Consider the following 18,408-nt stretch of genomic DNA (forward strand, 5'->3'; position numbering starts at 1 on the left):
AAATAAAAATAGATTTTATCAAAAACATTTTCAGTCACTATTCTCTTTCATTCTATGGAGAGAAAAAAAAGATGCAATTAAAGTAAATGTTGACTTAGGCCAACATTCTGCCTAACATCTCTTTTTGTGTTCCATAAAAGAAACAAAGTCATACGGGTTTGAAACAACATGAGGGTGAGCCAATGATGCCGGAAACATAATTTTTGGATGAACTATCTCTTAAAGGTGTACTCAGGAACTTTTGTCTTTGTGTCATATTGGACTTGAACACTGACACCTAGCGGTTTGGATGCAGCATCATTTAAAATCATTAGTTTTCAGTTTCAGATGCCATTGTAGAAATTTATTATTCACAGTCAGCCATGATTATTTAAATCAATGAGTGAAAGTGTCAAATAACAGGACGTTTACTGAGATTAGGCGAGCAGTATTTGGCTGGTCATGTGATTCTAACATGGCAGCCCCCATGTGTGGACCCTCTCCATGTAGAATAAAACAGCTTTTATAAGGTTACTGATATGACTGGAGTCTTCATTTTAATATGAGTGGTAATGATTTCCTACATATAATGCAAAATTACAATTAAGTTCTTTAGGAGTTAATGTAAACGTTTTTAATGAGAAAAACATTTCTGAGTGCACCTTTAAAGGACTAAACCACAAGTGAACTCCAGTGCACATATTGTGATACTGTATGTACACTGCACTGCAGGCATTGTGTGCTCTCTGCAAAACTTCAGGGGCTCAAGAGACCTTCTAGGGTCAAAGATCCAGGCCATACAAACATTCCTAAAAAGACTCGCTCTAACAGGGGTCATGGCAGTCAACACACAGCTGTGTGACAGAGCAGGCCCACAACAGACACACTCACATAGACTACACACATGACCACTCATGCATACACACACACTTAATTAAGACTAATTCTCAAATAGGCCAACACAAACACAGAAACATGCGCACACATTCAAAATCACACACTAAGTGCACCCAGACGTGATCCAATTCAGCAAACGCCTACTTGGGTAACCCCTAAGTAGGGCACTGTACATGGGACAAGAGCACAGCTGTGTCTGCATCTCCCTGGCTTCGCCTCACATTGCACCAAAATACCACACGAGGACGGCAAGGCAGAGAGACAAGTCTATTTTTGAACCAATGTCTTTCAAAGAATGACTGTACAGACAGCTATTTCATACAATTTCTCTAAATTCAACGTGACACTTGCAGTTTGCACAAAAATAATACGAATACAGGCATAAATATTTTTGATCTCTGAGCATTTCGCTTTTAGAGCCATCACAACGAATGATGCGCTCTGTCAGATAAAGAGTGTGCTTTCAAGACAGTTTCCTAAAGCATTCAGTTGGTGTTAAGTTGAATTTTTAATAGGAGTTGGCATTTCCGACCTTTACACATTTGGTCTGTGTAAACTAGGTGTGTGCGTTACATAAAAAATTCCATGAAAATTTTGAGTCATGATACAAATGAATTGTTCAATCCGAGTTTTGAATCGATTCATTGAAATGGACAGCTTGAACTGATTCTCTGAACTGATGAAATAAATCACCACAAATATTCAAAATTCACCCAGACTAGATACAGTAAAGTACGTACCGTAACTTTGTGTTGGCCGGTGAGGTTGGGCCACTCACAGAGCAACTGGGATTCCGAGAGTGTAAGAACACATGGTGTCTCTCCAATAAACACAGTGTAGTTAAGCCTGGAGTTACCAGGAGCCGCTGGAATCAGATTACGACCCTTAAATAATAGGAAAGTTAGGAAAAGTTATCAATCAATAGAACTGAACAGAAAACATTAGATTCCACAACTTTCACTGTTTGAACAGTACATAAGGAAAGTACTTAAAGTCAGTGTGAAATGCAATTTGAACTCCACTTTACTTCTATTATCTAACGTATTTGTGCCTGAAACAAGATATTCAATGTGAAAATTTGTAGAGCAGGACTTGATTAGATAATTTTATCGATTGGAAAGAGATTGGATTGTTAAAAGTGGGCCTTACAAACCAGAATGGAGCCAGATGGCTGGAGGACAAGGGTTGAAAAGTAAGAGGGGTTTGTGACATGAGATGAAAAGCAAAATCGTTTCAGAGGCGGTGCAAAATAATGAAAATAAACTTTGAATAACGGCACAATATGACCAGGACTGTGCATTAAGGTAAGGTAAGTAAATAGGGTCAATTTTGACTCGTGCCATGCTATTTTACAGGTTATCGGTGTATTAATCTACTTTTATTATGTTATTATTAACATTTGACAACGTTAATGTTCACTTTTTACATATACCATTTGAACATACCCCGCAACGGATCTCCTCCATGGAGATAAACATGCAAAAAAAACAACAAAAGGTGAAATATTCTCTCGCCACATGGACAGAAGGAAGAGAAAAGAAGGAATGTTGATTAACAGTAAAGCACTGACACTGCAACCCCCATCTCTCCATCATCAACAATCAAGTGAGGCCACCGCACGATGCTCTTTAAAGCTAATTCCGCTCTCTCTTCTCTCTCTCTCTCTCTCACTCACTCTCTCATCTCATCTGCATTGCCAACCCTAGATCAAATTAGATGATAAATTAATTGCATGGAGAATGTGACGCATCTCCAGAATATCCCTGATTATTTCACCAAATTGCATTTTCGTATTTTGCCTTCACTTTGCTAATGCACCGGGATGTTTTCTATCCCTCTCAATAAGCCAGGCGGGGGATCAGCATTGAGTAAAAAGGTTTTGTTAATAAATTTTGATTTAACAAAGAAATATCACTCGACATGCTTCGACTCACACCTCAATGGTTTTAAAGTAAAGAGAGGCTTTCATTATATGAGAAACCAGCTGGTGTCTGTGATCAGCATTTTTAAGTTTACAAATGAAGGGCGAGTGGTACATATTTAAGTTAGAAAAGTCATCTAAAGGGCCCTTCAGGTCGAACGCGTTCTTGCGTTAAAGAAATGCTAGATGTAGCACAACGAATGGAACAGAATGCAGGTATATTGAGAAGCACTTTAATAATTTTTTTAAAGTTTAACTTGACACGGCATCTTAAAACTCTCTAAAACATTTAAGATGCTTAAAAAGAGCGAGATGTTGCTTAATGGACAAAGACATCCATCTTGCACATGTTAACATTGGAAAACAAGTAAAAAATCAGTGCAAAATTCACAAGCCAGAAGGCTCAACCAAGAATTTTCCCATTAATTTCAAAGGCAGTTGCTTGGTTGGCGCAAGACCCCAGAAGTTAACCATCTGCCATCTTTTCTCATGAGAACCACAGAAGTTTTTGATGAATCACCTGAGCCACAAATGCCATTTGACATTTTCTCTGGATCCACATAAAATTGATGTCCATTCAACACTGATTGGCTGAAGACACCACAAGAACACACACAATAACAAGCCCTTCAATAGTTACTATCCTGAGCTGTGATGTCAACAGAAGTAGACAGAAAAATATAAGATAATTTAACGCATTTAAAAGCCCTTCAAAAAATAAATAATAATAATAAATACAAATACAGCGAGTCTATTTACACTAAGTGCAAATAGCTCATCTTGTTGGCCAAGGCTATTTACACTAACTCCGCCCACCACAGCTAGCCCACCATAGGCCTAGCTCATAACAGTCACAACAAATTTCTATGGGATGAACTGCTGGTCAAATGAAGGCAAGCATATTTACATTTTTCGGGGGAAGAGACGTTGAACTGGTTAACGGGATAGACATTTAGTTGGTAAAGAACGGAGAATGGAGAATGGAGTAAAAATTAGCACTACAGAAGTCTGGTGGAAACACAATTTACAACAAACTGCACCCCTACATGCCGCTGTAGTAGCTCAGGGTGTTACAAAGATGTGGCCCGCAAAATGCTTTGTCATGCTGATGATCTGATTTCGAATACTGCCTTTTATCCCACCTTTTCCCATGTTTCCACTCTTAATATTTCCTATAATACAACTTATAATGATACATTAAAGTGATTTCTCACAGTGATTTGGTCACAGTGAAGGTTGAGATATTGATCCAGATCACATTAGCCATGGTTTTACTGTAGTAATAGTGTAGTAACCAAGTTTTTTGGTGAAAACCATAGTTTTGATGCAGTTAACCATGGCATTACTACAGTAATATATTGTTAATATAGTAACCATGTTACATTTTGTGGTTACTATGATTTTACTACAAAATACCATGGTGATATATGGTTACTGTAGTGAAACCATGATCGTTTTTGTAAAGGAAGGTTAGAGTTAGGTTTAGGGGCCTAAATCTGCGGTGATGCACCTATACTTTATGTTAGTATTTAAACAGGGGTGTAATAGCATCTGCCACTATTTGGACTAGAGAACACATTTAGATTGAGCAATTACATTTTCAAGTGCTTCTTTGTGACAGCAACAGCTCTGTTTCAATCATTCTGCTGCATTCTGTGCAAAGACGTGCGGTTAGAAAAATGGGGATACGCGCATTCAGTTCTTGGGCACTCTGCATACATTTAACAAATTTCATAATCAGCAGACACTTTGCATGTGACCGAAGTATACTTTGAGCTTAACCCCACATCCTAATTACCCATAAATCTAACCACTTCCTGTTTCAGCTTAACCAGGTGTGATTTACCTTCAGGATAAGGGGTGATGTTGGTTTGAGCTCCAGAATGCCTGAAGGACTGAGCGGCTCAAAGACAGGGTCTGGGTAGTAGCTGAAGCTCTCGTTGACAACCATGAGAGCATGGACATTGTCCATGTAGAAGCCGATTTCATCCGGTCCACTGCCAGTTTCCACAAAACCTCTCTCAGAGTCGGCTACTGATGGGGCCAAACAGACCATGATGGAGTTGTTGAAAACAGTGCAGTTCTGAGAAAAATAGAACAATAGAGAGACAGAGGGTGAGATATGACAAAACAGATATGACAAAATAGAATATACGCTCTGTTTTAAAACCTATCATGTTGCCTACAAAGGAACAATTTTAAGGCATTGTAGGCACGTTCCAAAAGGTAAGCAACTTACTTATGCTGCCTCATTTTGGCCAAACTCTAATGGAGCATTGTATGTATAGTATCTTTGTAAAGAAAGCAATTCCAGAATGTATTGCAATGTGAAAAAAATAATTCAAGATTATTATAAACTTATGTTCAAAAGTATCTATAAAAATATATCAGTGTCATTAAAATGTATTATTTTACCCAAGACTTCAGTGTGATTTATATTTGTTATGCTTAATTACAGAATATATAATTTTTAACTAACGCTAATAGAAAAATCTATTGAAATCACTTGTGATTTTATTCAAATCTCCCATATAGAGCATGCCGGTTAGGATGCTGCCTCAGAAGGTAGCAGGCTACAGCATGTAGGCAGCAGACAGCAAGGCAGTTAACTAGGTTTGCAAGAGACCCAGAGAGAGAGATTCCTGTGACCTTTTCAAAGATAGGTACAATGGTTAGAATTTTTGTCTGTTTTACAGGGAAACCTGAGCAGAAGAGAGTGAAGAATGGAGCTCTAACCTCTACTAAAGGAAGAGGAAGAAAAACATCCAGGAACATATGGGGAAAATAACAGGGCCAGAGGTGTGGAAGGTAGTGAAGTCAGAAAAGGACAGGGAAAGAGGATACTTACATGGAAGGACTCAGCAGAGCCATACTTGGCCCGGATCTTTGGCTCTTTAATGGTGGCCAGGTTGGTGCCACTGATCGTCAACAGAGTCCCACCACTGGATAGAGAAACAAGAAGGTGATTTGGGCGACACTATCACTCATTGGCTGTGTATTAATCTAATTTTGGGTACAAACATCTTAACTATTGCCAGTCCGATCAAATAATAATAAAAAATGTCCTATACTCTACTGAAGCAAAAGTAATAGTAATATGTCAGCTATACTGAACATAGCCACAAAGACAATGATACAGTCTAACTCAACACTCTGCCTTTAAATCTGGGGAAATATCAGTCTATCACGCTTTTCATCCCAAAGAGAGGAAAAACAGAGCAGAGGTAATATATCCCATCATCACTTTGGTGATGAGAAACAAAAGGGGTTTTCATGGCGAGACAAGCATTCAAGATCAAGTTTTGTCTTTACAAGTGCAGCATCCAGTTGATGAAAGAGTTGGAAGTTGTAACGAATGCTGAGATGGCCTAGGTGATGTGCTTATTTATAAACCACAAGAAATCAAGTACAGGTCTGTCTGCTTCAAGACCATATATATTATGCTAGTGCACTCCCGTAGAGCTCGGCTCGTCCTACCACAATTGTTGAGACCTGCTCGCCCATAACACACTGTAAGTGTAGAGTTCTTTCAATGTCTCTCCTTTCTATGTTACTGTCTGTATCTCTTTGTCTGTCTCAGTGGAAAAAATCCCTCTTAACTGAGGTGCAACCTTCAGGGAACAAGAAACAAGTCACACTGCCTACAAATAGACCCTCCTCTATCTAGCAGGATATCTCACCCATATACAACCCTCTCTGGTTTCAAGAAAAGTCACTCAAGGAGGCGGAAACATACTCTATGGAAGTTCGTAAATGCAAATTTTTTCCCAAAGCAGTCCCTTTGTACATACAGTATTTAATGTGCATACTTTTTCTTCTTTTATTTATCTCCTTTTCTCCCCAGTTTGTAATGCCCAATTTCCACTACTTAGTAGGTCCTCATGGTGGCGCGGTTACTCACCTCAATCCAGGTGGCGGAGGACAAGTTTCAGTTGCCTCCGCTTCTGAGACCATCAATCCATGCATTTTATCACGTGGCTCATTTTGCATGACATCCCAGCATGTGGAGGCTCATACTACTCTCCGGGAACCACGCACAACTTCCCACGCGCCCCATTAAGAGCGAGAACCATTAATCACAACCACAAGGAGGTTACCCCACGTGACTCTACCCTCCCTAGCAAGCGGGCCAATTTGGTTACTTAGGAGACCTGGCTGGAGTCACTCAGCACACCCTGGATTCGAACTCGCGACAACAGGGATGGTAGTCAGCATGAATACTCGCTGAGCTACCCAGGCCCTTTTAACATGCATTCTTGAGTTGTGTTGGCAAGAAACCTCAATAAGGGTGTGATTGAATTGCCTCCAAATGTCTGGCCATTAAACCAAAAATTGTTCAGGTAAACTAGCTGGAAATATCAACAATAACTAAAACTAATTTGCTTAGCAAGATTCTCTTCAAACTGTAACTATAACATCTGTAAATCTACAATCTACAAATTTTTTAACAAATGCAGTAATTTTTTCATAAAAAAAAAAAAAAAAAAAAGATAAATAAATATTAAAGCATAATAAATAAAGGAAGAAGGACATTTCTACACATACAGTGGTCCAGTAACCAAGGACGGTGTGTGCGCATTAGAAAATGCATTTTCTAAGAAAAAGACAGAATCAAAAATACAGTACACAATTAGCCTTTTTTACACTTCCACGTTTCTCGCTTCCGGTGGTATCCCTCGCAGGGAAAACTTACTTCTGGTTGTAACAATTGCCATTGAAACGTGAACTGAAATCAAAGTCTTCGTGCAAATAAAGCATACATGTTTGAGCTGACTTCATGCTTTGTTTGCGACTCTACAGAGCTCTAATTAAGATCTTAATTATGGGACAAGAACATTCTGACACGTTGGACTCTTGTAGCCTCAATGTCTGTGCCCGTCATTGTAAGGAAGAACTAAAAAATCTTTAAACATTCTGTAAATTGATTAAAAAAAATCTATTAGCCGATTAATCAGTTATCTGTCTTTTCCACCACCTTATTTAATGGTATCGGTAAAATCCACAATCGGTCAATCTCTAACATGTATATCATTTATGAAAACAAGTATATACATTTTAAACGGGACATGATGATTTGTATTCATTACTTAATGTGATTATTTATACATTTAAACTGCATTTGACATTTTGAAGAGATTAAAACATGGTTAAATGAGACACTGAATTTAATTTGTGGGAGTAAAATCTGGGAGTATATATAGCTTTTTAAAATGAATTTCTTGTGATACGTTGATTAAATAAATATTCCTGCTAATGAGATGGTAGCTGGTTAAGAAACCATCACAGCACAGCATTTGAGCAAATCAACTCAAAAGAGACTGCGGCCTGAATAGCCAAAACATTTGGTAAAAGAAGATACATAATTTCTGTGTATATTTTATTGTAAATCTCTGGAAAACAGACCGTACAGAAGAGGTAAGAAGCATTAGTATTAGCCACAAACTCATAGCTGAAGTAGCTTTACCCTGCGGTGACGTAATTTCCATTCTTGTGAAAAAGGCTAATGAACGTTACATTCAGCGGCCAATTACATAGCAGCTGCTTCACATATAAACAGGCGATTCTCAGCCCTGTCATGGCTTCCAAAACTAATCGAACAAATGGGAAAATGTATTGGCCAATGCTGATAATTTAAAAATACCAAATATAGGCTGATTTATCTGTATCTGCTATATATCGGTCGACCACTAGTTTTGATTGCACGACAGAGCCATAGTGTTATACCTTTATGTGAAATTAACCTACAAATGGCTTACTTATTGTTGCATATTAGGCTCAGATACGAAAGAGTTTCACGTCAAGTCCTGACTGTGTTTGGCCTATAATTTGGTCTCAGCATTCATGTAGTTTCCACTTCTTCTTTGGCGCTGCTGTTCATTCTTTTAGTCTTATCTAAACACTGAATCTGTTAAAGACTCTAATTTGCTTAAGGTTTCCTATACCCAAGTCCACAGAAAACCCACTTGTGTTCACAAGCTTGTTGACATAGCCAGTCTACGAGTTTGAGTCCCTAAACGTACCACCCGTTGATGTCTCTGCCTGTTTGCCTCTGTGACGCCTGCTGTGCCGTGGCCCTGAAGGGCATTTTCAGCTCAAATCAATACAGCTTCACTCAGCGCGCACTAACAGGATTCAGGGCTACAACTTTCAGGTTCCAGTTATGTCTGTTAGAGCTAGGAGCATCTTTTGCACAGGTACAGACATATCTGATATTGCTTTGATTTTTTTTTTCATGATTTTCGAACTGAGCTCCACTGTCATCACTCCCATTGGTAGTCGCCATTTGTGTTAACACTGCTCAGCTTTTGCGTATCTGCAACGCACACTGTTGCTCGTGTTACCTCAAATTTCCAACTCTCATTGAATATGAATGACTTTTGATCACTTTGTTGCTGTACATCGATGGTAGTGTGAACGCCCCTTAACACTTTCTCCTTACCAGAGGCTTCCAGACATTTCACACATCAAAATACTTTTCAAAACGACAAAATCACAGCTAATCAGAACATATTCGACATGAAATATACTGCGCTGTGCAGAGGACCTTTAGACCAGTGAGATTTCACTGTGGGTAGAGCTACTCAGCATGACATGTCAAGAATAGAAACCAAGCGAACTACAAAATATACTGTCACTTGTCAGATTGGATTTAGAAATCAGATTTATAGGTTGTTGCATGGTCGCATTGCACCTGGTTAGGACATGGTGTAACAAAGACCATAATCTCTTTCAGAAATCACATCAGATGCTTGATAAGTGAATAAAGTCAAAAGTTTTGCAGTACAACTGTAAATTGTTTTCCTTTGCGCTATTTGGGAGAGTACTGCTAACACCAGACAACAGTAAAGAAGAGAGCAAGTAATGGTCAGAGAGAACAAGAGAGAGAGGGAGTGTTGAGAGAATCTTTTCAGCTACAGGCTTTTAAAGACTTCGCCCTATAGCCCGCAGGAGTAGTAAAGTCACAGGTGATAAGTGCTCTGTCCCGCCTGCCTCATCTGACATCGGTGAAGGTGTTTCTTTAGACTCGTTGTTGATGTTTCACCCTCGACCCCAACAGGCCAGACATGTTTTAGTGCAAATCACTGTTGGTCCCTGAAAAACAGCACTTGACAGCAGCTCTGGTCACTGGTGGAGATGTCTGACGTGTGAAAGGAGTCTAGAGCAATGCCAAAAACAATCTATTTTTCACCCTCTTAATGAGTTCTGCTCATATGTCAAGAGAAACTTTAACACAAATAACTTGGAATTGATTTCTATTACTTCTTTGTTGTTCTAACTTTTCCCATGTTTCCCAAGAAACAACAACAATTTTTATATTTATTTTAGAAATGATGCCACGGTTGAAAGGATGTTGGCGTGTGGTTGCTAGTGGGGGTTTTCTGCTGTGCGGTTGGCTATTAGGGTGTTCTTGGTGGTTGCTAGGTGGTTGTTTACTGGCTCAAGTCAAAATAAATCACCCCAAAGTCTCTATGATATTTTTGTTATTAGATATACTTTTATACTTTATATACTTTTTAGGGGTGGCTGTGGCTCAGTTGGTAGAGCGGGTCGGCCACTAATCGCAGGGTTGGTGGTTTGAATCCCCGCCCACATGCCAAAGTGTCCTTGGGCAAGACACTGAACCCCAAGTTGCTCCCAATGGCAGGCTAGCACCTTGTATAGCAGCTTTGCCACCATTGGTGTATGAATGTGTGTGTGAATGGGTGAATGAGACTCAGTGTAAAGCGCTTTGAATACCGTTAAGGCTTAAAAAGGCACTATATAAGTGCAAACCATTACCATTTACCATTTTGGTCTCTCCTCAATGCAAGTCTATGGGGTTTTTTTCTCGCCTGTTTTATCTTTCGAAAATTGTAAGTCTGATCACACAGAAAAGTAATAGGGTGATTCTCACGAAAGCTGTCAAGCTGGCCATATTTTACACCAATATCAATAGAAACAAATAAGAAATCACATATTGTACATAGACAATGAAGCCAAGTTTAAGGGCCATAAAAATTTTTACATTGTAAAATTATTTTCATGATAGTTACGCATATTTTACACACAAATTGTATTACCGCAAAGGAAAAAAGATTGTGATATTCTCATTACTGCAATGTGAAAAAAATTATATATTATTACATCATATACTATTATTACATCATAGTATAATTCAATGTACAACTTATTTTTTACTGTAATATAGTAGAAAATTAATATTATGGTTATAAGGATCATCATTAAAAACAATGGGAATAGTAAAACTTTCGGACACGTTACTGTAATAAGATTTGGGCAGTAAAACGTGCTTAAGTGTCTTGAAAATAATGTCACAATGCAAAAAAAAACCTTAATGTTTCTTAATATAGGCTAATTTGTTTTAATGCTATATACAATTTCATATTTTTGCTTGTATTGATTTGGGATTAAATTTGACCAGGACATTTTCTTGACAGGTATCATGACAATCACTCAAATGCACAGCTCCCCCCAACAGGTCAAAAATCATTCTTGTCAATTATGCAATGACATTAGCTGGATTTGAACTTGTGTTGCCTACATGAGCACCACTGAGCACATGTGCCGACCGCTAAATCATAATTCCGACATCAATCTATCATTCTTTTCTGGTGTCATGGTTTCAGTTTCAATAATTCAAACACACAACTTCTGACTCATTAATGACAGTGTTATGGTGTTGTGTGGTCACCTACCTTGCAATACTCCAGTCCGGGTCTATCTTCAGGACAGTGGGATCTTCTGTGTAGTTAAACTTCACCTCAGGGTTCCTCAGTTCAGCAGAGTCAATGTCCACCATGACCGGGGTGCTTCCAGGGTTCACACCAGCCGGGGTCACACACACAATCTCTTTAGAAGTCCGCCTACAGTTATGGAGGAAGTGCAAAGACGCAGGAGCAAGAGAGTTACAAGATTATTTCCTACAATTCAGATCATAATCAGACTTGTGGGCCTTTAAAAGCATGCCATCACATTCATATTTTATCGAGACACAGATTCAGTACTCAATAAGAGTTAAGTATGTTTGATGAAGCTTCAAGATGTGTGTTAACAGCCATATGGGACACAATACAGTTTCAAAGAGTTTGGGTCTGTCTGTCTCTGTCTGTCTACTTCTCTCTCTCACTTCCATTACAGGAGACGTGCCTGCAATCTCTGCAAGCTCATTGCCATGGGAACCCTTTTCAAGATGCACAACCTAGAAATCCTCAGAAGGCTGCACATATTTTGACAAGGTGGTTGTCACAAAGAAAAAAAGATGGAAGCGAGTGGAGAGGATAAGCTACAAAATTTCCTCAAAGGCAAAATATATGTCCATTCAACAGAATTAAGTTTTAAACGCAATCATTGCTGTGGGATATATGCAGAGATTTAGCATTTTAAATGTGTAATTTAGATTACAGACATGTGGAATAAATTTAAATATGAATTAACAGGATTTTATGAATGGAAGACACAAAACACACAAGGAAAATAAAGAAATGAAGGCATATCAACAGCCTCGCAGACTCACACTCACCCTAATCGCACTGATTTTATCCCTTCACGGAATCACATCCCCCTTGTACCTAAAGAGGTAGCAGTTTGTAATGCCTGTTTAAAAATATATCATGTTATTGCGATACCTTGCTCTAGTTAATCAAAATGGCCTTTCCATTTATCTTTTTGTAGCAATGGTAGCTTGTTTCTAATTGATAATTAATACTGATATACATTAAAATTACATTGTGACAGGGCGGAGGGCGGGGCTGGGTCGTGATACACACCTGGTCCCATATCAGGCTAAATCAGCCGACTGCAGAGGATGGTGCGGGAGAGAAAAATAGTTTACGGACAAGTCCGTCGTGTGTGTGTGTATTTGTCTTTTGTTTAAGTTCATAAATAAAATATACTTTATATTGCCAAGCCAGTTCTCGCCTCCTCCTTTCCATTGAACTACGTTACATAAATTTTTTATATTTATATATTTTTTTCCCCAACGGATAAGTTTATATTTTATTTGTCACTTACACGTTGTTGTAGAAGTAGTGAAACTGCTCTGATTACAATTGTAATAAACCTTATATAGCGTATTGTATATCCTAGGCTACCAGGTGGACCAGTCAGTGTTATGCTAAACTAGCAGGCTAACTGGTTAGTTTGCGAGCTAACTGAAAAACATGAGGCCTTATTCAAAGTTCAAAACAACTTTGTGTGAAATTCAATAGCAAAACCATTTGTTTGTGTAAATTGCCCCACTGAATTAATTGCTTATTATTGTAAATACTTGTGTAAGGCATATGCTAAGCTAGCAGGCTAACCAGTCAGAGGTACACTAATTTAGCAGGCTAACTGATTGCAGTATGCTAAGCCAATAGACTAACCAGTTAGCTTGCGAGCTAAACAAAATAGGGCCTTATTCATGAAACACGAGCAGAACTGAATTTTGAGTAAATTGATAGTATAACCATTTTAGTGTACCTTGCCCAACTGAACAATTTTTTTTAGGATTGTAATAACTTGTATAGGGTATATGCTAGACTATCAGGCTGATCAATCAGCATTATGCTAAATTAGCAGGCTAATCTGAGTGTGTTGTTAAGTCAATAGGCTAACCAGTTAGCTTGAGAGCCAACTGAAAATCATTGGGCCTTATTTATGACACATGAGCAGAATTTCTTTTTATAAATGTAAATCAATAGTAAAACCATTCTTGCATAAATTGTCATGCTAAATTCTTTTTTTCCCAACTTGTGACACTTCTACCTAGAAATAAGCATTGCAGCTAGTCACTAAATGAATGCATTGTTATTGCTTAAACTCTCTTAATTTATTCTAGTTCAATGGACTTGATATAGTGTTTTGGAAGCCAGACTGAATCTAGTTTCTTTACAAGGTATCTTCATACACAAAACCCTGCCTGTGAAGTCACTGTCTAACTGGGCAGCGAGGCAGCAAGGCAGATGCCTTAAGTTTCGGACACAACACTGAAAAACACCACATGTTCAAAGTTCAAGGTAAATCTTCACTGTGAAGACAACTCTGGCCTCCAAACCAGGTGTGGCTGGCATATCAGTCAGCAAGAACTGCAGTAATCTTCATTCTCCTCCTCTCTCCTGTCTCAGACTTGGCACAGAGACATTTTTTTTTATTCTCAGCTGCAATGCAGAGTGGTCTGGCACTACAGATAGACAGATGGATGCGAGGAACAATCTTTCAATGTCTTCCTCCACAAACGAAAGCGCACAATCGACTAGGACTGTCTGTGCCATAACATGGCTGATGTTCTTACCTTCAATGTGTCTCTTTATGCTGGAGACTTATGCCGAGGGGTGAAAAAAGAAGGGTCTGGCTATTTTGACTGATGGAGTGACATGTAGCTGTAATAAGGTGAGAAGCCCCAGGAGACAGCTTTTTGGAAGGATACAGATAAAGACAGAGGAAGACAACTTAGCAGAAGAATAAGAAGGTAGAGAAAGGGAAAGAGAGAGAGGCTGTGCATTGGCTGACAGGCTAATTGTCAAAATGACCGGCACATGGCCAATGAAAACATATATAACAATCAAACAAACAAACTGTTTGACAGACAGAAAAAAAGTTAGGAATAAAGCCAGACAGACTGAGAGATATAAAGACAGACATAAGGCCAGCCAAAAAGAGACAGACAGTAAGAAGATAAAAAAAAACATTTTTACATTTGCTAAAGAAAATGTGCTGGCTTGTGCCAGAGGGTTGTGGGTTGTTGCCAGGATGATGCTATGCAGTTGTTAAAGTGTTCTAAGTTGTGGTTAATGCATTTCTTTTGCCAAAAGTCTATATTATAATTTGGTCAGTAGATGTGTTTCGGCTCCTGCCTTTATCCACACAAAGGCTGCACATAGCACGAGCATGTGCTTTAACTGCTTTGCCACAGCTCAAACAGACGAGGCATGGAAACAGACAAACAAATTGGAATAATGATAGAGTTGTACTAACTTTTTAAAGTGGCATGGGTGACGACCAATATTGACTGAAACCGAGCTGCCAGCATTGAGGTGGTTTCCCTCAATCGTTATTCTGGTTCCTCCTGATAGAGGCCCCTGAGCGGGCTGGACACGTGTGAAGAATGGCGTCTGATGAAGGAAAGGTTATAATAAAGATATAGTGATGACCACACCGCAGTTATTGTTGTCTTATTATTACATCTATTTTAAGTGGCTTTCAAGTATAAGACCAGGAGGATGGTCAATGAATTTTATGCATACGGCCACGTTGTACATAATTAACATGATTCTTTGGGTTAACCCAGATCTGTTATATGTCAGGTAGTGAGCTATAAATATGTAGACATTTTAACTTTAAATAACTTGCACAGCAAGACACTTGACCTTGACAGTGGTTGAGATGAAAGAGAAAATTGACCGAAGAAGATAGCACTTCATGCTAATGTATGCTACAGCACCCCTTGTGGCAATGCTAAGGAATACAAAATGCATTTATGCTGTGTTTGAATTGCGGTCTGACACATCAGAACATGACGATGCATAGAATCCAGATTCCTTACCTAGAAGTTAATTTGTGAATACGTACTACGCGTTTACGAGTATGTAACCGACCTAACTGTGGTTGCTGGTGCCCAAAAAGTTTTTCATATTTCTCAAAGCAATATATCTTCGGTTCTGCACAGCAATCACAATTAATCAAATGTATCTTTATTCCTACAGTTCACAATATGTACTACAATCACAAAGCAAATGCTGAAATTATATTAGTTATAGTTTTGGAATTACATGCATTTAAGTGACTCATAGATGCTTACCACAAAGGTGAATGCCCTAGGTGAGAGTGCTCTGTAGTCGGCCACACAGTCTCGCACGCACACCTCCACCTGAGCTTCCTGCACACGGTATCCTGTGGCATCATTCAGCAGACATACAATCCTGTGCAAAAGGTAATTATGTCAGACCTCTCTTAAAGGTTTTTGATCAACAGCACTGCTAACTTACTAAAGGCAGCAGAGGATCAAGTAAGATGTATATTTTTACATGATACAGCCCCAGTAAATATTATTATTATAATGAATCTGTTTTTGATTCATTAATAATATACAGTAAGGATATAGTATTGTTAACAGGTTGAGTATGAGCGCTTTTGTTGATCCCTTTCAGAAGCCAATGAAATGCAAGGATAGTTTTACCAACCTTTCTGCACTAACATATTCCTCTTCAATAGGTATGCAGGGCACTTTCCCCAGACGAACGCTAGTCTGGATGTCTCTGAATTGTAGACCCAAGTTCTCTCCTGTTATAGTAAGCCTGGTTCCACCCTGCCGTGGACCAGTCTCAGGAAACAGCTATAAAACAGAGAAAAAAGAGCGGTTAGATAAATTAGGGATGCTGCAAGCAGGGTTCAAACTTGCATCGCCTGCATGAGCACCGTGGGTCAATGTGTCACAGTTAGTATTATTTCTGTAAATGAAAACTAAATGTAAACATTATCAATTATTATCATCTGGAAAAAACTCAAATGCATTTTCATGGTTCCAAAAGCAACTGAAATAAAATACCTCGAGACCAGATAACAGACCTCTCTGGTCAGTGGAGAAGTTCTGACATTGAAGCCTCTAACTCCCTATTCTCACAGTTCCCACACCAACTCAGACGCTGTGCATTTTAATGGAGACAAATCACCCCTCGACACAGGGGAGCAGAAGCCTCTAATGCTGGGCTTGGCGATACACCTCCCTTCAACCCCCCTCCATCCAACCTCTAATTGAAACTTATTACTCAGGCTCCTGGATCCGAGCTTGAGAGCTGCATGATGCAAGGCAGTAGGATAATGTGATTTATTTAGCCGGATTATTCTCCGTAACGAGGACAGGTGTGGCATGACAAAACAAATATGGTGAATGATGTGCAGCGGTAACAGCAGGACGGCGCCCTGTACAGCCATCATGAGGTAATTACAGGTACTCTCCATGCCTGATCTCCATACCACAAGGTCTCCACGGCAACCTGGAGCCAGGCCTTGGCTGCCTCACCACTTCAATCGTGAGGGGCCTAGGACTGGGCCTTGGGGGGACACCTCTGGTAAAAATGATCCTGCATACCCAACTGTACATTCAACTGGTGTGAGACAGACAGTTAGAATGTTTGCTTTCAAAGCATGTTTATATTCTACAAAAGCTGAGGGTGTGTTGTTTTGTTTTTGGTAGTTCATGACCAAAGTAAACCTAGTCTTAGTCAAAGTAAGCCCACAGTCAGTTTAGTAAATGTTTTCTACCTGGAAATAAAAGTAATGTTAAGGTAACAGACTGATACAAAAAGTGCTTAAAATGAAGAACTAATCAGTGGATTTTTTTGCTAGGTAAGTTGCATTAAATCTTTGAAAGCTATTCAGTTTTGTTTGAGGCACTCAAACAAAAGCAAACCTTATTCATGCGGTGTAATATATTTCAGATAAATCCTCCCTAAACAGCAAGTACAATTCAAGCAAACTGTCATCGGCTACTCTACATGTCTAAACGGCTGGTTCCTGGCCACAATACAGTGCAATATGTCCCAAACATTATGCTGCAAGTCAAAAGTTGTGCTACAGTATGTGGGACTAAAGTAATCCCAAGTAACTCCTAGTAGAGTTCAGTGAAGCTATGGAGGCTCAGATGCAGACAACAGCCACATTAAAAAAAAAATAGCACTGTAAGTGAAACAGCCTGATGTAAACCAATGTGCCTTGACCTGAAAATCACAGAATTTGGATGCAAGACTGTCGATCTTGGATTACACTAATATTAACCTACATTAGATGTCATTTATTAGAATTTTTTTATATACTGTACATTTCTAATTAAATCAAACTTAGAGGGAAAAAATGCTGATTAAAAAAACAAAAACTCTCAACGCAAGTGGGAGAACACTACTATAAAGACACGTTCTCCCCTGGGACCTTGTTAAATTATACACAGTTAAGTAAATCTCCCTTTCATTATCAGCACTGGATAACGATACATTTCAAAAATATATGCAATTACTGCGATTAAAGTGCACAGAAATGCAAGAAGCCTCATGGCGATTTCTACTGGCGTCATTATTACTGTTTGTGTGTTGTTGTCAATAGGTGGGAGGATGACAATGGGACGTCAATGGGAGGAGAGTGGGAGGATACGGAGAAGACGGAGGGTGAAAAGAATAGGGGCAGACTGGGCAGATTGGGGATCCATCTTCCAGATCCCATCCGCCCACAAACCACCTGCATAGTTGCGCAAGGCTTAACAGTTTCCTGATGTTCCAGGTCTTCTGTTGTTTGTGTTTGTCTACTGTCTGTCTTGTCTTGTCTGTCTGTCTCTCATTCTATCCCTGATCCTCATTAGCAAGGTGGTCTTTTATCTTGGCTGGAGGACGTCTGAGGATTACAGAGACAATTTTGGCAAACGGATAAGTGTAGACCGGGTAAAATCTTTCAAAAGACCCCAATTTAAAGATTTTGGCAACAACATGTCTGATGATACTAGACTTAAAGGAATAGTTTACCCTAAAAATAAGAATTCTTCCATCATCTACTCAGCGTCATGTTGTTCCAAACCAGTATTTCATAATTTTTTCAATAAAACACAAATGTTAATCTTAATTATACTGTACTGTGGCTTTCAAGCT

The 18,408-nt window shown here is 39.0% G+C and overlaps 1 protein-coding gene across 1 annotated transcript in view; it reads right to left on the reverse strand.

Moving 5' to 3' along the window:
* LOC127619093 (plexin-A1-like) overlaps nt 1-18,408 on the reverse strand; it is a 245,080-nt gene that overhangs the window by 33,676 nt on the left and 192,996 nt on the right. Inside the window, exons 13-19 of the mRNA XM_052091844.1 lie at nt 15,958-16,109; nt 15,576-15,696; nt 14,753-14,889; nt 11,494-11,661; nt 5,646-5,739; nt 4,644-4,880; nt 1,617-1,760 (exon numbers count right to left, since the gene is read on the reverse strand). Of these exons, the coding sequence (XP_051947804.1) occupies nt 1,617-1,760; nt 4,644-4,880; nt 5,646-5,739; nt 11,494-11,661; nt 14,753-14,889; nt 15,576-15,696; nt 15,958-16,109 (1,053 nt within the window). The remainder of the gene's footprint in view (nt 1-1,616; nt 1,761-4,643; nt 4,881-5,645; nt 5,740-11,493; nt 11,662-14,752; nt 14,890-15,575; nt 15,697-15,957; nt 16,110-18,408) is intronic.

This window comes from Xyrauchen texanus, chromosome 25 (assembly GCF_025860055.1).
Source record: "Xyrauchen texanus isolate HMW12.3.18 chromosome 25, RBS_HiC_50CHRs, whole genome shotgun sequence".
NCBI lineage: Eukaryota > Metazoa > Chordata > Actinopteri > Cypriniformes > Catostomidae > Xyrauchen > Xyrauchen texanus.